Genomic DNA, 22,253 nt, shown 5'->3' with positions numbered 1-22,253 from the left:
GTCTGAACAATTTGCATGGTGCATTAATACAGTTGATGGCTGTAATTTTAGAGGACACTGTGATCATACCTCTTTGTTACTCTGGTGTATGCAGTATAAAATAGTCCAGATGTAAGCTCCATCTGTTTCATCAAGGCAGCACCTATAACCTTGAGTGGCTGCAGTTTCTCTTTAGCTCATCTGATTGTGGAGGATAAAATGACAGGAAATGTAAGAGAAGAATCTGCATAATTATCTGCATCAGTCACTGTCTTGTTTGTTAAACGGAGAAATAATTGTCTCCTGCTGCCTCTCATCTGATTACCTACGATTTATGTTCGATTTTACAGAATTTATGCCATTTATTCAGTCTAATAACAAAGTCAAATTGAAATGTGATAGGTATGTTTTATTACACTGATGACGGATTATTGTCTGAGAGTACAGGAAGAGACGAGAGACTCGCAGGCAGGCTGTCGTTTTGTTGGACAGACAGTTCTCAAGCTTTAACTGGATTCTGCGGAGAGGGAGAGAAAGAGAGCGAGAGAGTGAGAGTAAATCATTTCTGCCGTTGCCCAGAATAACCCAGAAAAAAGATGATAATCACGTGTATGACCAGTGGTTTAAACCCTTTAGGATTACCTCTAGATGTCTCAATCTGTTATATAGGTCTGTCTGGCTACAGGCATGCTCAGCCCACAGACAGATACTGTACTATGATCAAATAAAAATGCTTTATGTTCTCAAAAAAAAACTGTGTTGCAATTAAACTACAACTAAACTAACAGTTAAATAATTATTAAGATGAGAATTTTGTCACATATTTGAAAATAATAAACATTTACTGTCTGTGTGTGTGTGTGTGTGTGTGTGTGTGTGTGTGTGTGTGTGTGTGTGTGTGTGTGTGTGTGTGTGTGTGTGTGTGTGTGTGTGTGTGTGTGTGTGTACGACACAGATACATAGAAGTATATAAATTCAGGCTGATTGGGAGCCATTTTCCCAGTCATCTCAATGGCAAAACGTGCCCCAATCAATCTGAATTCACCCTATACATTATATATATATATATATATATATAGCAAAAGTTTGTGAAACTGTACAGTGAATATGTGCCCAAGGTCAAATAAATTTACTGCAATTACAGTATGTTCAGATCTTCTTGTTCTGTACTCACAGATGTGAGGAACTATTTGTGCCACCACTTTGACCAAAATATGTCACTTATGCCTTTTAGCCACTAGCTGGAGCCAAAGAAAGACACATAAATGAGACAATAGCTATACAAAACTGTGCAAGATGCTTTGAAACTCAGATGCATCAGTTTACACAGACATCATTTGAAACTACTTATGATAAATGTAGGAGATTTCATGGTGTCAAAAAATTTAATATGGAAATATGGACGTATGTTTTCTGGCCCACTCTGCCACTGATGCAGTGAGCATTGGCTTATCTGAGCTCCAAGAGTATTGATGAACATGATGAATAGGACAATAACACAGGCAAGATGCAGAGTGAGCAGCTTCTTATTGCTGATTCTGTCAAATTCAGAGTATTGACAAGAACTGAGAGAGCAAATTTAACAGTACACACGCAAAAAAAAAAGAAAAAAAAGAAAAAAAAGAAAAGAAAACGATAATAGATTGCTTGGACAGTTTATCACACATGTATCTTAAAAGCATCTACTAGTTCCCACAGTCAAGAATACGGAAGAGCTATGCTATTGCTAATGGACATGACTAGGCCTACTCTGTTACAAATTTCACTGTTTTAAAAACACTTAAAAGATTATGACAAATTTGTCCAAGTTTGGCACATTTCATGGCAATTATTGCAAGATAATGATTATTATTATAATTCCAGTCAGTCAAACCACCGCTCTATATTAATGCGCTGCTTTCAGTTTTCATTGAAGCACGCGCGCACACACACTCTCATTCTCTCTTTCACACACACTGCACAGACGCAGCACGCACATCTCTCTCTCTTGATAATTAATCAAATTATATATATATATATATATATATATATATATATATATATATATATATATATATATATATATATATATATATATATATATATATATATATGAAGAGTTCAGATGCAAAAGCCTCTAAGTGCCATCTGAAATTTCCTTGTAAAATTAGCATTTTTATCAAGCTTGTATGTTTAGGTTCAGTAATTTCACTTTAACGGCAATTAATAGGTCCTTTTCATTGCCATTAAAGTGAAATAACTGAACATAAACATACAAGCTTGATAAAAATACTCAATTTAGAAGAAAATTTCAGACGGCACTTAGAGGCTTTTGCATCTGAACTCTTCATATATACTTCTCTATAAATATATAGCCTATATATTTACTTTTCTATAAATTGCCTTGTAAATGCAGGGTATTATACAGGGTATTTTGTGATAATATTTAATATTAATAATATTTAATATTGCATGCAAAAGGTTAAAATACTGGTTATTTAACATCTCCCCAAAAATGGAGGGACAATAGGCCTATAAACATTTGTAGGCCTGTGTATACAAAACATTTATGTTTGTGTAAACATTTATAACACAATGTTATAATGTTAGCCACACCCCTGTCTAAATGTAAACTATAATATTTAGAGCATCTCTGAGATCTACAAACGGAAGCGTATTAAAGTGGAATATAAACGCATTCATTAAAATGCATGAAACTAATAAATAAAGTGTTTATCACACTCTGTAGTTGTCAGTCCGCGTGAGCGCATGTCTGCTCACCCTTTCCTCTCTCTTTCAGAACGTGTGACGTGAAGTCATTTACCGCTCAGATTCTCACAGAGGTCTGAGGAACAAGCAGCGCCCGCTTATCACGCACACTCCTGCAAAAAAAACACCAGTCCTTATCTGAGACCAGACTTATATTAGCGGGTCTTCACTCTAATTAACGCATCACTGAGCAACATGAATTTACTCATACTGGCGACTCTGTTCTCTGTGGTTTTGGCCGAAAAATCACCTCGGCTGAAATTTAACGTGATGGGTAAGGCTTTTTTTTTTCTTCAATGTTATAGTTTAATACTGCTACGGATTCTGTGGAATGGAGTAACGGAATTTTCTCGTTATCAGGTTCTGATGCCATGTTTATCCTCACTGTAGCAGAAATTGCTAATCTTATTTTTCCCCTCGGGGGAAAATGCTGCGTAATATTTCTGGAAGATTTCCATTAAAGAAGTGAAAAAAAAAAAAAAAAAAAAAAAAAAATCGCAATGTTAGCAAATCGAAGCAAGCCGAAATTGGGCAATGACTGCTTTACATTCTTGTTTTGAAAACAAAAAACAATTGAGGCTCATATGCACGTCATGACTTCACATCATGACGTGTATGTGATATTAATCATGGTTAAGAGTACTTAAGCCTAGACTACAATGAAAAATACAAATGCATCGCGTTAATTATTTGCACTGTATAAATGCCAGTTGTATTGTATATAATGCCAAGTATAACTGAAGGTTTATGCAAGGATGCTGGAAGGTTTTTTTGACTGTGTCTAACATCCCTTTAAGATATGTTAGTGATGTATGGGCTGGTCAAGAGCGAGTAGTCTGCTTGGCATGTATGAGTAAACAAGCTCCTGAATCTTCCTGGAGGCTACTGAATAAGTAATTTACTGAATCGACCATTCGCTTTCTATCTAAACTTGTAAATGCCTTGAATGACGCTGCTGTTTTGATGCAATTTTCCTGTAGAATACGCAGCAAGTGGGTTTGTTTTAAGAAAAGCATAGGACGCAGTCTACAGAGCTGCAATGCAGGTGCGCGAGCTAACGGGAATGATGGCACTGCAGCAACTGATGCATTTCCAACAACATGGAAAAACACACTCGCAGAAAACATGGAAAAACACACTCGCAGAAGCAGAGTAGACCCTGGAAAATTCCACGAAGCCCACCTTTATTATTTATTCCAATCACGCTCACAGACTTCTATGTCGATACAACCAATATGGGTCATGTATTTGTTTAAAGACATCAACATGTCTCACGGGCATCCCCTCAGTGTTACCTGATACTACAACCTCTCACGAATACACATATGAGAAACCTTGAGAGCTCAATATGAGACTCCAATGAGCTTGTTGGTCTTGACCGCCCACTTCAGCATCATGGACAGCGACACTTCCCCGAATCCTCAATTCAGCGCACGTCTTCTTGAATCATGAAGGATGCGATCGGGAGACAAATGATCTGATAAACTAAATTATTGCGTTATGGAAGACGAGACCTTAATATGCAAATAGAAACCGGTTCAGACTGGTCTGCAGGCTTTTTCGACCACTTCAGTCCCTCATTCGAATAGCCAGTTATTGATTAAGATGAAATCTCTGCCAGCGCAGACCGAGACAAACACCTGTTGCAACGTGCTAGTTTTATGAAATGAACGCGAAGATCCTTTTTATAGGCTACATTATTGTCTCAATTTTATTTATTTATTTATTTATTTTAATTTCACGGTTACCCCTGACAACCAAGCATATTTGACAGTATTCTCCATTTAGGTCAAATGAAAAACGCCCACAAAAGCATCTAAAGCATTTGAGCTAATCATTTAGATCTGTAGTTCTCAACTGGTTTTGCTCCAAAACCCAAATTTTACTGTGAAAATCAAGTGGTAGCCCTTAAATAATATGGCATAATATTTGACATAACATTTATAAAAAGCATAGGTCCAACTATATGAAAAATGATTTACATCATTTTTTGTTAATGCATACAACAGCAAAAATGGGATTACCAACACTGGACCAAATATTAGCTATTATTACTATTAGATGAATTTGGACCAAAACAGTATGGGTACACAGCCTTTGAACTCAACAACAAAAGATAAAAGAAGCATTTATGGTATTTACATGGGCTCATATAAGAAGCCTATTTATTTTGCTATCCTAACTATGCACTTTTTTATGTTGCATTTTGTTATTTGCATTGTTTTTTTTTTTTACCAATTTTTGAATTGCAACCCACCAGCTGAGAACCCCTGATTTAGTAAACGTACATTATACATTTGTGCAATATGTGAATGTATATCAAAGTCCGTTTAAGACAAGTCATTTCACTCAGCGGCCATCTTTGAAACGCCTCTCGGGCATGCAAGTGCAGCTTGAATGGGGAAACATCAAATTCTCCAAAGCTGTTTGCCAAGCTTTCGATTAAATTTCATATTTGAAATCACCAATGCAATCTGAAAACAACTGTCCCATAAATTTTGTTTTTAAATGTTCGAATCATGACAAAAAAAAAAAAAAAGTATTTTTCAGGCTGGATCAAACTAATACGCATGCGCAGTGCTAAATGCGCGTCTCGTGTCGAATTTCAGAGGCTCGCGTCTGACTGTTTCTATAGGAACCAGAGCTTCTTACGGCCGCTGCAGTGACGTGATGACTTTGCCAATTGGCAGTTGGCTCTTATTTAGAAGGCGGGACTTATTCCGCCATATTGCGAGTTGCACTTTCTCCCATTCAAAACAGTACTAGTGACATGTCTTGTGTTATTCTATAGTCTTTGATGTATATACAACATTTATAAATCGGTTAGTTCGTGTTCTTGACTCTGATTGGTCAATAGCTGTGTTTTATTCACGATAAAACATGGCTATGACCGCTTCACCCAGCGGTTCTGTGTATCACTACACAACACCCTTAGCAACCACACTTAGCAACGTAAACTGTTCTCAATTTATATTGTTCATTGAAGCTTACTGTATTATGTAGAAGAGTATTGTGAGAAAAAGAGATTGAGTGAGCGAGTTTATTACCTGCATTCTGTTTTAGTATTTTTCTTCAGGTCATAAAAAAAGTTTAAATAATCTGTTTAGGGTTTTTTCCGTGACTGACAGCGCTAGTCAAAGCATTTGTCAGTTGCGTCTTATTCTGTGTGCACAGCAATTCAGTCTTTTCAATATAAAAGTCTTTGCGACTGAGTGAATCACTCATAAAGACGGTCTTTGCCGCCATCTAATGGCGTAATAATCTAACTTCTGTTGCTGTTCACGGTCAGGGACTATTTTTTCCGGCGGAAGGAAGGCTTTTAGTGATTTTACTTCATGAAAGTTGCATTGATACATATTTTTTGGCTATTTGTATTATGTGGTATCCGTTTTATAAAACCAATAAGGAAATCGAGGCTAGTGCTGTATAGTGAATAAGTCACGGCTGAAGGGCGTTCTTAGGCATGACGCGAAGCACAGCCTCTAGTACCTTATTGCTTACATAAAGACTGTCAAAAACAATGTTTATACACTGCATTTCATTTGTCTGTAGAATCACCTCGGTTTCGCTTCATGAAACCGGAGAACTACACGGCGGTTTACCACCAACAGGAAACTGATGTCCTGTATGTGGGGGGCCAAGGGGTCATCTATAAGCTCAGCTTCAGTGATAAAGGAGTGCATGACACACAGGTAGGGGGGATGACACCATAACCTGGAGCTAAAGTAGATCTATCACTGCTCTAAATCCTGACCTAGATAGCTGGTACTCAGCAAGTAACAAAACTGTGCTATTATTTATGGAGCAGAACAATGCCTTATGGTAGAGGTATTAGTTGTGGTTGCATAAAAGCAGGCATTTCTATGCAAAGGGGGGATAGTTATAGCTTCTTATCATTATACTGTAGCCATAAAATCTTATGTGCTGTTTTCTCATTGTAATTATAGAATATAGTTCTAAAATGATGAGAACAATTCCTCCTTACATTATTCTGTATGCAAGGCTGCATGATTAGTAATGTTGTTGATGTGCTCACAGATCCCTGTGGTAATGGATAAGAATGCAAAGGAGATGTGTGTCTCTAAATCACCAGCATGGAAGGTAAGAGAGACAATCACACAATATTCAGTCAGTTCAGACCTCAAGCTGCTTGACATTTTAAGAAAAAGATTATCTTGACTCATTTAAGCCATGCAATTCAATTCACTCACAAATCTAACTGTGCACAAGTGATAGCGTTGCTCATAAATCCTGTGTGTGAATTACACATCAGGTTTAGCTGGATTATACTAGTGAATTCTGAAAATGACTTTAATCAGAACATTTATGAAAGTCTCCCAGACGCTCCTCATTATGCGAACGGGAGCCTGGCTGGATTCACTGCCCTGGTTCAACGTCTACAGAAATAGTCATCCATGATGAGCAGGTCATCACTCAGAGTTGACTGAATGAGGCTATTTTTTAAGGGTAATGGCACGGACAGAAAGCCAACACATCAATGATGGGCTCATTTAAAATCTAAATAAAGATGGTTGTTAGGGTGTTTATGCTGAAGTTGCAAAATCCAATTAGTATAGAAAAAGGAAAAAGAAAGAGCCTCTCCAAGCCCACAATTACATGGCATACTGTGTTTAGCACTTGTATCCTTTCTATAATTTATAATATATGATGTCTGTAATGTTTTGCATTGACACATATTGTGTTTTTCATCTTTCTATAGCAAGAGTGTGATAATTTCATCACAGTAATTGAGAAAGTCGGTGATTCGATCGTGGTGTGTGGGACAAGAGCGGGTTCTCCTAAATGTTGGCTCCTGGTAAGATGCCTTACCTGCCATTATATATGAGACTATATAAATATGCCATTATAAATTATAGGAATCAACCCAAAATTACATTGAATAAGAGCCAGATTAACTGTAAATGATTCAGAATCTATCACTATCAATTATTCGTCCACCGAGAAATTGAGCTTAAAGTATTTTAACGATTCTGGACAAAATATTATCCCGTGGCCAACAGTAATAATATTTTGTTATGATTATTAATTATGATTATGAGCAAGGTAGCACAATCTTTGTTTAAGGCAGCAATTTGATAACCACAGCACAAGACACTTGTAGCCTATGTGTGAAAAATCAAATAAGACTTTATTGAACTAAATCTACTAAAACACAAACTAATCTAAGGAAAAATATACTCACACACATACACATACATACATACACACACATATTCATTCATTTACAGGGAAATGGTGAGATTATTGTATGGAGGTGAATGGATTCCCCAGTTGTTTAGCTTTTAACAAGTTTCTTTGACCGTAACCTGAGAGAATTAATACACTAGCAATTCAACCATAGTTTCATTTGCTTAATATAATTGCACCAGCTCAGCAAAATTAGGAGACCTGTGTTACTTGCGTTGGCTGTAAGCGTGTTCCCTTCATGACGGAGTTGAAGGAAGCGGCGTTGCTCGGTCAAGAGTTCTGAAGGACGTCCGTGGGGAAGTAGTTGGCTTTGCAGAAAATGGAGTCTTCGTTGAATGGTTGCAGGGTTTACGCGTTGCTGGAAACAAAGGACTTTTGGCGAGTCCTCGTCTGCGAAGTTCAACGAACGTTCTTGAAGGGTTTGAGTGAGCTCTTGAAGATGTTTAACTTGCAGGCAGGACGATGGTCGGTCCGCCGACTCAGCGAAGGCCAAGGCGAAGTACAAGCAAGGGCAAAACCAAAAGCACAATGCGCGGCATTGTTGGTTCCGCCTTTCCGATTGTTTTAGCCAATCAGGTCCTGTTTTGGGCGGGTCCTACGCCCAGTTCTCCTGTTCTCGTCAGAGCCATACAAAATAGTACACACTTTCTGTAATTGAGGTAGATCAAATTTACCTGTAATCAACGTTTAAAAACACACATAAAGAATTACATAGGTTTCATAAACAAAATAAATACATGCTTGATACATATGAAATGTTAGAGGCTGTTTTTGGTGATAAGTTCATGTCTTTTGACAGTATTTTCTAAATTGTCTTTGTTTGAACAAAAAAAGAGTGGCTCTACTCTCTGCCAGGGAAACTTTTTGGAATGTATTTTTGAAATGCAAAGCTGGGCAAAAGGGGAATGTTTCCTGTAGGTGATTCAGTGATGAACTGCTGTGACTTTCACCTCGAGATGTGTCACAAGTCCGAATCTCCTGATAACAGTGGGAATTTACGCCTTGTATCTCGGGGTTTGTAGATCCATCTGTTCCTTAAAGTCAACACAGCGAAAAAGGGTCTCTTTGATCTTTTGCTCTGTTACTACAATCAAATGCATTTGTAATTAAGCAGACATTGAGGGGCCATCTTCGATCGGCCATTTTAGTTCCCAGGTCCAACTTTATGGCTCACAAATGGTTCAATGGGGGAATGAGTTGACTCTTAGATCTTTGGAATGTAGAGTTTGTGGTAATTTAGTGGGCTTCATTCAGGAATAATCAATATTACCTCACAACCATGAAGCAGTATAAATTCCATCTGTAAGCAAACCACAAAAGTGTTTAAGATTAGGTCATCTTCCTTCTTTGTTAAGCCGGGGACACACCTAACGATTAGCTGAAACATTCTAAGACTGAACTGAACACACATACCGATTGTTTCCTTCGACTGGAGCCGATTTATATACTCACACGTGGAATTTGAACACCGACTGTAATCGCAGACTGAACGCAACTGGCTCTGACTGGACGCGTTTGAGCGCGATCAGTCATAAGTATCAATTTACATTCATAATCGGCCTTACAATCGTTAAGTGTGTGCGCGGCTTTAGTGTTCAAGTTGCAGAAACAAACAAATAATCCACACCTGCTAAATGCAGACATTTCAGATTCCTTTAATATAACAAATGATGTTTGCGAAGTTAACAACATCAACGCTTATTACTCATAATCAGTGTTGGGGAAAGTTACTTTTAAAAGTAATGCATTACAATATTGTGTTACGCCATAAAAATTATCTAATTGTGTTAGTTACTTTTTATGAAAAGTAATGCTTTATGTTAATTTTGCGTTACTTTTTCTCACCTGGGCAGGGCTTGCTTGTTTGTTTTTTAATAGCAACAAAAAAAAGTTATATTTTTGGCAAATGTTAAGGCCCTTTCACACCAAAAGTGAAATGAAAAAGCCTCAGGCTGAAGGAAATAGCCTGAGCTTAAACAAACCTTTCAGCTGTGCTGCAATTCTGGATTAAAGAAGAATAGGATACAGGAGAAGGAAGTTCAACAATCAGTAATTTTTGCTTTGCTAATTAGTATGGTTGAATTAGATCACTGAAGGTCAGTAGCAAAGACAATGGTTAATAAAGTGAGATTAAATACATAAAGTATATTTGTGTAATTTACTATAGTTAATTATTACAGGTTTGCGTAAAATTCTGAGATTGCATTTCACTCATTTGAGGAATACTGAATGTTTTCGTGCAAGTGAGATGAGTAAATGCATGTTCACATGCAATAACTATCATGTTCATACAGCGCACACAACTCCTCGACACTTTATTTCTCTCAACATGGGGACAGGAGAGCTGTCAGTCAATAAATGTGAAAAAGTAACTTAGATATTTTGTTGTAAATTGAAAAAGTAATATGTTACTTTACTAGTTATTTGAAAAAGTAATCTGATTACATAACTCATGTTAATGCGTTACCCAACACTGCTCATAATCTATTTCATTCGATTTAGCATTTTCTGTGGATTACATGAAAAAGCGAAGGAAATAAGTTTTCCAGTTTTCCCTCTGAGCTCAGCTGCTTTGGTAGAATTCAGGCTATTTATTTAACTGCTTCTGTATTATTGTGAACATTTTTATAACCTTAGCGTGTCTCTGCCGTGGGTGTGATTTATAACCGAATCATTTAACAGTTTCCACCACTGTGCTGGGATTAAAACCAGATAGAACTGAAGGCAATACAATAAAATGAGAGTTTGACATCCTGAAAAGTGGGACACACATTTAGTGGATGAATAATATTATGGAAAAAGTTCATTATAGTGACTTTCCTGCTAAAAAGTGGTATGATTTCTCAAAGTGCTACAGTGTCACTGCTGTTTTCTTAATAAAAGCCTGTGAATTACTGAATAATAACATCATCTCTCTCATCCAGGTAAATGACAGTGTACTGACGGACATGCCGGCGGAAACAGTCGCATCTAACATCTTGGCACCTTTCCCTTCTCAGCGCTCCATCAGTCTGTCAGCAGGTAGAGACAGAGGAGAGGAATGAAGGGAGGGAAAAGGAGGGGGGAAATGTGAAGAAGACGGGAGAGAATGTTTTTTTTTTTTTCATTTTTTTTTTTATTTAGTTCTTTCATTTTAATAGATATTTGTAGAGCAGACTGTAATGTAACTTTTAATGAATTTTATTCTGACCTGACATCAATCCCTCAGGGAACAGAGATCCATTTGGTAAAAACGATGTATGACATGCTCAAAGCCTCAAATCTTGTCAGATCTCTTTAGAAAATACAGTGTGTATCAGAGGAAATGTAAAAGAACAAATTCCGAAAAGAACAAATGTCCCTGTTGTATATGACAAAAAGAGATCTTGCCCTTTTCTTTCGTGTTTCAAATGTCAGGTACAAAGTCGAGTATTTCATATGCCATATGAGGCTGACAGAGCTGAAAGGTCAACACAGGTGCTGAAAGAAGTTGCATGTCTCAACAATGTCTCAATCTGTCAGTCAGAAGGAAGTAGTTCGCAGTGCGTTCACAGCCCTCTTTTTTACTTTGTGTATCAAAGTATTGCAAACATTGCTAATTTTGAATCAAAGTTTAAGGGAATCTTTGATTTGACAGGACTATAGTCAAAGAGGTTTGGCTGATGGATATACTTATCTCTCTCTTTTTATTTAGATGGGAATCTGTACTCTGCTCTGTCAGCGGTTGCAGGACAGACCGGCTCTATCCGTCGCACATACGGCTCCAAAAAGCAGCTGAAGACAGAGAATAAATGGTTACAGAGTGAGTTGACAGTTGTTATCTATACTGCATTAGTGGTTTAGAGATTTTCTTGAAGGACTGAGCTAATGGATCCAGGCCTGCTATGTCAGCTTAAAAACAGAGTTTGTTTAAAAATCCTGGAGTCACCAAAAGTAATGAAAAAATAAATAAAATATATAGATTTTTCAAAATTTTCAAAACAAGTCCCTTATGTTCACCAAAATACAGTAAAACAGTAATATTGTGGAATATTATTACAATTTAACTGGTTTCTGTTATATATTAACAATCTATTCCTGATTGTGATGGTAAAGCTGAATTTTCAGCATCATAACTCCAGTCTTTAGTGTCACATGATCCTTCAGAAATCATTCAAAAATATTTGCTGCTCAAGAAACATTATTATCAATGTTGAAAACGGTTCTAATGCTTAATATTTTTGTGGAAACCATGATAATTTTTGATGAAATCCGATGGCTCAGTGAGGCCTCCGTTGCCAGCAATGTCACAGAACTTCTCGAAATCCAGAAAGGTTCTCAAAACTTATTTAAAACAGTTCTTGAGAGTACAGTGGTTCTACCTTAATATTATAAAGCGACGAGAATACCTTTTGTGCCCCCCCAAAAAATCTAAATAATGACTTTTCAACATCTCATGAATGGCTTACTTACTTAAATCTCTACATATTAAGCTGGAAATGAAGAAAGCATGTTAAACATAAAAAAAAGTATACATTTCAAGTAAGATAAAGGTTCAAAGACTAATGCTTTTATATACAGCACAAAGAGTCTATGAAAATAACAAATCTGCTCTCACCCTCTCTCTCAGATCCCCAGTTTGCAGGAGCCGCTGTGATACCACACCAAGAGAAACTCAAAGATGAGATCTATTTCTTCTTCAGTGAGGTCAACAGTACAGCCAATCTAGATGAAGAGCCATACAGGGCTCGGATAGGACGAGTCTGCATGGTAACAAGCTCTTAATCCATTCCTGCTTCAGATACACTGCTGTGAGGACTCATGGTTTCTGATAACCTTTGCATCTGTGGCTCAGGTTGACGAGGGAGGGCTTCAGAATGTGCTGCCCAACTCCTGGACTACATTCCTGAAGGCACGTGTGATGTGTGGGAAAGCGGGAACTCCGGTACAGTACAACAACTTCAAACAGGCCTTCGTTCTGACCTCTCATCTCCGCACTGGGTTGTTATACGGCCTCTTCTCCAATGCCTGGTAAGCAGATGTGAAGTCTAAAAGTGAGTAGGAAGACATTTGATTTCAGGCTGTTGGAAAAATGCCTCTGGCAAGACTACATTATACACCAGAAAGTACATCACTATAAATCTTTTACTCAAACCACTGATAAAAACTTTGTCAGCTGTGTTTACTTCAAGCTTATATAGATAAGAAGTACTGGTACCATATCGATCAATATTTTATTTCTAATTTACCAGTTGATAAAGATCGGATATTTAATTGTGTTCATATTCCCTTTTTTTTACATTAACATTTACTTAAAGCTAATCTTTAAAGACACTAATAATGTCATAACACTGATAAATGTAATCTTTAACAGATCTCAGAATGAATATCCATTTTTCATTCTGTTCATTACCAATTTTATTTTTAATGTTTATTTATTTATAGTGTAGTATTATAGTATAGTAATAGTATAGAGATAGTATAATACAGAAAATACAGAATTAATGTTGGCCTTTTCATCAGTTATTGGACAAAATATTAAAATAATTATTGGCCATAATTTTATGTTGCATCACTACTGTAATTTTTAACTCTTTCCTTTTAGCTGAACTTGATTAAAATCTGTGTTCCATGTTTATGTCTTTCCACAGGAACACCACTGTAGTGTGTGCGTACTCTATTGAAGACATTGACAAGGCCTTTTCTACATCCAAACTGAAAGGCTACAACTTACCTTTGACAAGCCCACGTCCTGGAACGGTACAGCACATCAAAACATCAACCAGTCGAAGGCATAATTATGTGCAACAGACAGTCGTGTTATACATATTATTACATTCTAAACATTTATTACATTAATTTTGAATGCATTTATAAATTATTATCCTACAATTACAGAAAACAAAGGCACAACCTGATTTTTCATTTGTGTGGTTCGCCTTTCTCCAGTGTGCTTTCAGGAACAACACTCAGGCTCATAACCAGAAGATCCTGAATGTAATCAAGGATCACCCCGAGATTGAGGACATGATCACCACGGTTGACGAAACTCCTCTGGAACTGCCAGTTCATGACCACTTCACACATATTGTGGCAGACACAGTCTTGGCTGTCAATGATGAACACTACAGCATCATTTATCTGGGCACAGGTGCTCTGAATCACAGAGAAAATTGATATTCATTTTGAGATTGGCTAAAGATTATATTTACAGTGTTATTAATTTATTTGTTTTTGAAGATTAAGTGAGTGTTAGATGGCTGCAAAGGTAATCTAAATATAAAAGTAGAGGAAATTTGCAGCACAATTAAAGGAATAGTTCACACAAAAATGAAAATTATCCCATAATTGTATCACACTCAAGCCATCCAAGGTGTATATGACTTTTTTTTCAACCAAACCCAATCAGAGTTATATTAAAAACAATCCTGGCTCTTTCCAGCTTTGTAATGGGATTGAATGGCACCCAAGTTTTTGAATCTCCAAAAAGTGCATCTATCCATCATAAAAGTAATCCATATGCCCCAATCCCTGGCTTTCAGCACTGGCCATACATGCATTCACGAGAAATTCGATTTCTGGCGGAAGGGTGACCTCTGACCCGACGTATGATGTAGGACATAGGACGCAGGCGTGAGAATTGACGAAAACAGAAGCACAGAGGATAGAGCATAACAAAATGCCGGTCACAAATTAGAAGTCCAAAATGAGAAGTTTTAAAGAATTCGATATAAGAGAAGAGGAGCTATGTCATATGTTGGGTCAGAAGTAACCATTCCGCCAGAACTCGACTCTCTTGTGAACGCACGTATGGCCATTATAGTTTATAAAGTTTTAAATATGGATATTTTTCTTACAAAAAAAACATCACTACTCTTTAACCAGCATTTATTAATCTACTGGAGTCGTATGGATTACTTTTATGATGGATGGGTGCAGTTTTTGGAGCTTCAAAAACCTGGACCCTATTCAATGCCATTATAAAGCTGGGAAGAGCCAGGATATTATTTAATATAACTCTGAGTGTGTTCGGCTGAAAGAAGAAAGTCATATACACTTAGGATGGTTTGAGGTTGAGTAAATTATGGGATAATTTTCATTTTTGGGTAAACTATTCCTTTAAATATCCAATATTGAGTGTTAACGGTAAACTAAAACAAATCTCTAATATTGACACATATTCAATATTGCACCAACAGTCTTGCACCCCATAAAATTCTTATTCTATTATTGTTTTTCAATCTTTTCTAATGCTATTTTTCCTGTGTCTCCCGTACAGAAAAGGGTAAAGTCCTGAAGGTGCTCCATGCCATAGAAGGAGCCTTTATCATAGCACAGTACTCTTTATTCCAGGATGATAGTCCCATCATTAACATGGCAATTGACTCTAAAAAGGTAGAGACCCACATTTTAAAGAAGTAAACTCACACTAAAACAGGCCAGTTTTAGCCTGCAGTGGTAGGACATATTATTCCACTCAAATATAGTTATATATAGCTTTAAATCACTATTTGCACATTACAGTGAGAGAGTAATTAAAAGGCTGTTCACATAGATATTTAAAATAGAGTTTGACAGGAACCAGATGGCACCTTTCACCTCTGAATTCTGCTTTTTGCCAGGGTCATCTCTATATTGGCACAGAGCTTGAAGTGCAGCGCCTCCCCCTGGCTGACTGTAGTCGCTACGGAGTCAGCTGCCGGGAATGCATCCTTTCACGAGATCCATATTGTGCGTGGGACATGTCCAAGAGGAAGTGTACTGCAATCCCAGCAGACTACAACATTAGCGCTGGGTACAAATGCACTCACAAATATCCTAACACAATGATCCATTACTTTTTCCCTGGCAAAATAACCTGAGTTTCTTTTTTTCCTTTTTATTCTCCCTATTTTGGAATCAGGACCCTTTTTCAGACCCTTGACCACTCCAGTGCCTCGGTCTGTGGCGATGTAACAGGTAGATTGTCTTTTAGACTTTTGAAGGTGCAATTTTTTTTTCTCTATCTCTGAACCCTTTATAGCACTTGAGAATTTGCATTCTTTCTAAATATAGTTTTTATGTTCATATCACTTTCCAAATACATTTTTTATCCTAGGATTCACTGAGCTAAGAGAATTTAATGGCTTTGAAAACTGAGCATCTTTTTCTTTTTTTTTTTACAAGATATAGACAAATAAACAATTAAACCCCTAAAAATAAAAAATAAATTCTTTTTGTAGCCCTGTAATAATAATAAAGCAGGTGTTCTGTGTTCATAAGAGACATTAATAGAAATATCATGTCTGCTATATACTGTACTATATATTTATATATTTATAATATAAAATAAATTAATTTTTACATTGATATGAAAATATTTTTTAAATATATGCTGTTCTTTTGAATAATCCTGAAAAAAGTAATAAAAAAATAAAATAAAAATTAGTAATAAAGTAATGATGCTGAAAATTTAGCTTTGCCAACACATAAATAAATTACATTTTAAAATATATTAAAGGTCCCGTTCTTCGTGATCCCATGTTTCAAACTTTAGTTAGTGTGTAATGTTGTTGTTAGAGTATAAATAAAATCTGTAAAATTTTAAAGCTCAAAGTTCAATGCCAAGCGAGATATTTTATTTAACAGAAGTCGCCTACATCGAACGGCCAGTTTGGACTACATCCCTCTACTTCCTTCTTTAATGACGTCACTAAAACAGTTTTTTGACTAACCTCCGCCCACAGGAATACACAAGAGTTGCATTTGTAGAGTGTGTTTGTCGCCATGTCGTCGAAACGCTGTTATTTTCATCCCGTAGTCCAATCACCGGGTCTGATTCCGGCTCAAATTGATAGGGTAAGATTAAAGACATGTTTACAATAACACTGAGCACGTGCATCTCCACGTTATGGTAAGAGGCGTGACCTTTCCGGGCAAGATGCGCTAAACTGCTGTCGAATCACATCACAGGAACCGCTGGCACAATCAGAACTCGTTACGTATTTCTGAAGGAGGGACTTCATAGAACAAGGAAGTCATCAGCCCGTTTTTATGACAGTGGAAACAGCGGTATACAGATAAGTAAATTATGCGAAAAATACAGTTTTTTTACACACGAAACATGAACACATGTTATATTGCACACTATAAACACAATCAAAGCTTCAAAAAACCACGAAAAACGGGACCTTTAAAAAAGGAACAGTTATATTGAATTGTAAAAATATTTCACAAAATTACTGTTTTTACTGTATTTTTGATCAAATAAATGCAGACTTGGCAAGCATAAGAGGCATAAGAGACATAAAAACATTAAAAATCTTAAAATCTTACCTAACAGCAGTGTATATGTAAAATAAAAGTATTTTATATTACATATATTTATATTACTTCATATTACAGTATGTGTACTTACAGTGCACTAACCTAATAAAGTACTGGGTAATAAGGTAACTACATGGGTTAAGGTTAAGAATAGGGTTAGGTTCAGGGTTAGCGCCTAGTTATTACTCAATTATTGGACTGTAAAATAAAGTGCTACCAAAATTGTTTCATAACACTAAAATGTTTCCTGTAATTGTGGGATACAGCTCATAAGGCACGTAGCACCATCCCCAAACAAGTTTTAGTGGACAAAGATGGACCGGTCCTGCTACCATGCCCCGTGCGATCCTATCATGCCACTTACCGCTGGGAGAAAGACAACTGCATCAAGCAATATCCTTGCACCATCTCTGGCTCCTCCTGTGTTCTGGCACCCACCCCTGACCTGCCTCTGAAGGAGGGCGTGTTCCGCTGCCTGGCGGAGGAGAACGGTCTGCAACAGGAGGTGGTCTCCTACAAGCTGGTGTTCAACGGTGGGCCCCTCTCCACCTCGTTAGCCTCCACCCTGGGGTCGGCTCTGCTGCTGGCTGCTGCGGCACACTGGCTCCTGTAGATCCAATGAATCCTGAGGGATCAGAAGGAAACGAGTTTTTATGCTAAGGTCAGCAGAGCATGAGTACCTAGACCGGTCCAACTAAACTGCAGGGGAGCAGCTGGTCTCTGTATTAACTGTGTTTCTTGTTTCTTATTCGGAGCAATTCTTTTCTTTGAAGGGCCGAGAAAATGCCTGAAATTGTCTCATTTTGCAAAACGCTTTATCATACCAAACACCAGTGTTATGTATTACATGAACTTATGTAAGTGAACTGTTTCATGCCATCAGCCTGAAAGCAAACATTTAGACTTATATACTGTATATTCAAATATCTAATACATGAAATTTTTGTACATTGCTTGCAAAATGTTAGTGCCATCATTCAGATGTTTCAGAAGACTGCTTTGCTAACTACACTTAGACATGGAATCCAGATCGCTTCTTTAACTTGGTTAGTTTTCTCGTTAACACTTAAGGTAAGGTTCAGTTACATTAGTTAATGCATTGGGTATCATGAACTAACATAATTTGCAGTATTTAGTAAATGTTATTTTACTGTTGTTTAACATTTAATATACTATTGTTCATTGTAAATTCATGTTTGTTCATAATACATGAACTAATATTCATTTATATAGCCAGCTAATGCTAAAAATATATTAGTGTATGCAGAAATGAACATTTAATTTAATGTGCTGATCATTGTTAATTCATGTTACCTAATGATTTAACCAAATTGAACCTTATTTTAAAGTGTAACATTTTCATTTTTTGTATGTATTATTTACTGAGTTTCAAAAGCGAGTACATGCTAAAACAAGACTATACTGTTATAAATTCTTTGATTTTTCCATTGTGTGCCATTAGGACAGTTCTGAAGCCTTAAAACAAGGATGAGTCCCTTTAAGCTGTAAGGGTCACATCCTAAGCACAACCTGCAAACTGAGCAGAACCTGCAGAATCTGCTGGCTTTGTCTTTCCCATTGAGTTATTCCGACCTGACGCAGAATGTTATTTCAGCATGATTTCGGGAGTACATACAGCTGATTTGTGTGTACCTGTTTAAGAAGTCTGAAATCACTTATCAGTCACTATTAGAAATGTGAACTGCAATATGATACAAAACCAATACAGATTCAACTGATTTTGCTCAGTGGATGGACAGGAAGAATAACCAGAATCCATATCAACCAGATAGTTTTATCTCGGCTACGTCACTGTGTTTAACAGACAGACATGAACAACACTCTTGCATCCTTGATGCCTGTACTTTTCATGCTCATAATTTTATATTTTGCGGACATACGAAATAAGCTTCGGTAAATGTAATATGGAGTTGCATTTTGTAGTTGCAGTGTAAAGAGGCTTAATTATAATGTTGTTTTAATTGTATTGCTCTGCATATGCTGTTTCTCACCATTGCTGCCTATGGGAATAGAAAGTATTCCTGATGGATCTAAACAGTCATTCTGCACTAAGGTGTTCTGAGTGTCACCATTTTACTTTATTTGATCATCACTTCAGCGATAAAACTTTATGATAGTTATCTTATACACATTACAGAAAGGAAGAGCTCAGATGCTCATACAAGAACTTTCTAACTAGCACATAATTGTCTCTAATCGTCATCTGCACCCCTAACACACACACACACACATCTATTTCTGTTTCTCTCTCTCTCTCTCTCTCTCTCTCTCTCTCTCTCTCTCAGAGCAACTGACCCAAAATGCCAAATTTGTCTTTAACCTCGTTCTTTACTTTGGGAGCAGGAGTGAAACAATAATGTTATGAACGAAATGATTACTAATTAACCAGAAGTGCATTGTATGTCTAGTGTCATTCTGTTTCTTGCTCTACTGGAGACATAATCTGCCAAACCTAAGCAGGAATGCTAAAAATGTGTTTTGTATGCACATGTGGATCTCTTGGTTGATGTTTGGGAATCATGAGATATTTAAAGTGTCATATAAGCCATGTAAATAGTCCAAGGACTGACTGCAGTGTTGCTTTTCACATTAGTGCATTAGCTACTTATTGCTAGCGTGTGCTAACCTTCTGTTTGCATGCTGAATGCCACAGTACTGTTGCCCTCCCTGTGTACTCGTACCTCTCTGTCTCGTGGCCTAATGTGCTACACTGCACTAAATGCAGGAACATTGTAGTGCCAAACCAATATTGTGTCATTTTCACCAGAGAGCTTTTCTAACTTTTCCACTGTGCGTCAAAGCCAAACGTTTACCTTTCTGACAAACAGCAGAACCTAGATACACACCGACACGCGCGCGCACACACTCTAAATCACTTTAGGCAGTGCAAATGACACAGGGTCCTTCAATGTATATCACACAAAGTCAAAACTGTAAACAGTTGTTACATGTTTAATTTTTTATTAGTTTTTTACTCTGTAACTGGTGTTGCGAGGCCACTGTGTTTTTATCGTCTTGTCATTTGCTATGCATCGTGTTTTTTTCTTTGTTTTTTTGCCCGAGACTTGTGGCAGGGAGTGTTTTCTCGTGTAGGGACGCTCAGCACGGTTTACTGCTCAAAGCATCTTGCAGTTGTGTATAAGCTTGCACTTAATAATTCATATTTATAACTGGTTACCAGAGTCATAGCAATTTTTTTCTAAAGGGGGTTGAAGACATTGTAAAGTACAGAAACATAAAATTATACATTAAATGTTTCCCTGAAAATGTGCATTAAAATAATTAACAAAATATCTGTATTTATGTTTTTTATTGTTCATCAATGTTTGTTTGTTTTTTGTAAAAATATATATGTTTTTACTATTTTAACATGTACAGTATGTGGTACAAACTTGCTATTGTACAGTTTGCGCTATTTTGGTTATTTAAATGTTGCTTTTCACAAAATGATTCCTTTAAAATTGTGACATGTAGGCTAATGTAAATATTGGTTTATTCACCAAAACACAAAAGAATTATCTTTTTTTTTATTATTATTATTTAAATGGTATACAAAGCTAGATGTTTCCAACTGAAAAGCAAATTTATATAAGGTTAGGTATTTCTTTATGAAACACACATTAGGTGTAGTAAAACAAAATATGTGGTTTTGAGCATCATCAGAAACTGTTCAAACAGGAAGAAATTATACATTATTAAAAAAAAAAAAATTACAATTATTTTGACATTATTACTAAAGCAGTTTGACTAAAGACTAAAATGCACCACTGATTTGTGTAACAGTATTAAAACAAAACAAAAAGCTGTGAACTTTGCTATTAAATAATGCACTAAAAAAATGAATTCAATACCCTTACTTAATTTAACTGAAGAAAGTTTTTATGCACATTTTAATTTAGTTTATTAAAAATAAATCGGTTTAGTTGGGTCAGCGCAATTTAGTTGGTTTGGGTCAAATTAATTTACTCTAGTAAGTTTAACTTAAATTAATTCTTTTTTTAAATTTTTACATTTTTATTAATTAACTAAGAAATTTTCTTATGTTCAAACAACCAGTTTCATTCATCATTATACACAATATATATCATGAACAAATAAGTAAAGACTGGTGTCAGTACTGACATTAGTATTGATCACTGAGTGCCACTCTTCCACTTAATGCCAACCACAACATTCAAACAAAACTTCTCCAACATAACTGAACATTAAACACATCAACATGAACTACCAACATCTTTCCCTTTCAGTTTTAAATATATTAGGTTGAACTAAATATATATTTATAAAATAATTATAAAATTGTGTTACTTTAGCTCATTTTAATTAATTAAATGGAATACGAGAAAAAAAAAAAACAGTTTTGAGTGCATATAGGCATATGAGTTGAGGGAGTTTCCTTGGCTTGAAGCACAGAACATGTGTAAACATGTTCATTTAGCAGATGTCTATGGGAAAGGCAGACAATGCACTAATTGCAGTAACATCTTCTGGAACCCCCTGAGGGTGTGTAGGGCTCAGAGATCAAAACTGCAATCTTTGTGTTAGCAGCCCAGATCTTTAAAGGAACAGTTCACCCCTAATTAAATTTCTACCATCATTTATTATTGGGATATTTCACCAAATATTTCTTACATTTAGATATCTTTCTTCTTTTAAACACAAAAGAAGATATTTTGAAGAACTTTGGTAACCAAACAGTTTTCGTTACCATCGACTTCCAATGTATGGACAGATCCAAAAAAAAAAAAAAAAAAAAAAATTAAGTATCTGGTTTGTTCCACAAAAGAAAGAAGTTGAGTGGCGACACTGAATTTAGTTCATAGGTTGAAGTTGTCTCCATGAAACGGAAATTGCAAAAGTTTTTTCTTCCCTATTGTGCTGTATAATGCTTGGTACACACTAAAAGATTTTTGAAAACTTATAAGATTTTCAAAATGTGAGAGACCACAAACATGAGGACAAAAAAATCCTAGCTGATGTTTTTTGTTTAATATTTTGTATTTTTATGGTATTAAATTATATTTATGGAATAG

The 22,253-nt window shown here is 36.3% G+C and overlaps 1 protein-coding gene across 1 annotated transcript; it reads left to right on the top strand.

The window, feature by feature from the left end:
- Nucleotides 1-2,745: 2,745 nt before the first annotated feature.
- On the top strand, nucleotides 2,746-20,511 carry si:ch211-113g11.6 (uncharacterized protein LOC559008 homolog). Its single transcript, XM_048152617.1, has 14 exons — nucleotides 2,746-3,001; nucleotides 6,280-6,419; nucleotides 6,766-6,828; nucleotides 7,448-7,543; nucleotides 10,860-10,956; nucleotides 11,609-11,716; nucleotides 12,524-12,663; nucleotides 12,749-12,924; nucleotides 13,545-13,653; nucleotides 13,843-14,044; nucleotides 15,173-15,288; nucleotides 15,516-15,688; nucleotides 15,797-15,852; nucleotides 17,466-20,511. Exons 1-14 carry the CDS (start codon nucleotides 2,923-2,925, stop codon nucleotides 17,810-17,812), a joined length of 1,902 nt encoding a protein of 633 aa, XP_048008574.1. The 5' UTR covers nucleotides 2,746-2,922; the 3' UTR covers nucleotides 17,813-20,511.
- Nucleotides 20,512-22,253: the final 1,742 nt, after the last annotated feature.

This window comes from Megalobrama amblycephala, linkage group LG13, assembly GCF_018812025.1.
Source record: "Megalobrama amblycephala isolate DHTTF-2021 linkage group LG13, ASM1881202v1, whole genome shotgun sequence".
NCBI lineage: Eukaryota > Metazoa > Chordata > Actinopteri > Cypriniformes > Xenocyprididae > Megalobrama > Megalobrama amblycephala.
The sequence above is the reverse complement of the archived record's forward strand: the minus strand, read 5'-3'. Positions and strand labels throughout refer to the sequence as shown.

Excerpts from the sequence above, each read along its gene's own strand:
- si:ch211-113g11.6 (XM_048152617.1), top strand. The coding sequence starts at position 2,923 with ATGAATTTACTCATACTGGCGACTCTGTTCTCTGTGGTTTTGGCCGAA. Across the intron at positions 6,829-7,447 it reads CTAAATCACCAGCATGGAAG|CAAGAGTGTGATAATTTCAT; the intron begins GTAAGAGAGACA and ends ATCTTTCTATAG. Across the intron at positions 7,544-10,859 it reads CTCCTAAATGTTGGCTCCTG|GTAAATGACAGTGTACTGAC; the intron begins GTAAGATGCCTT and ends TCTCTCATCCAG.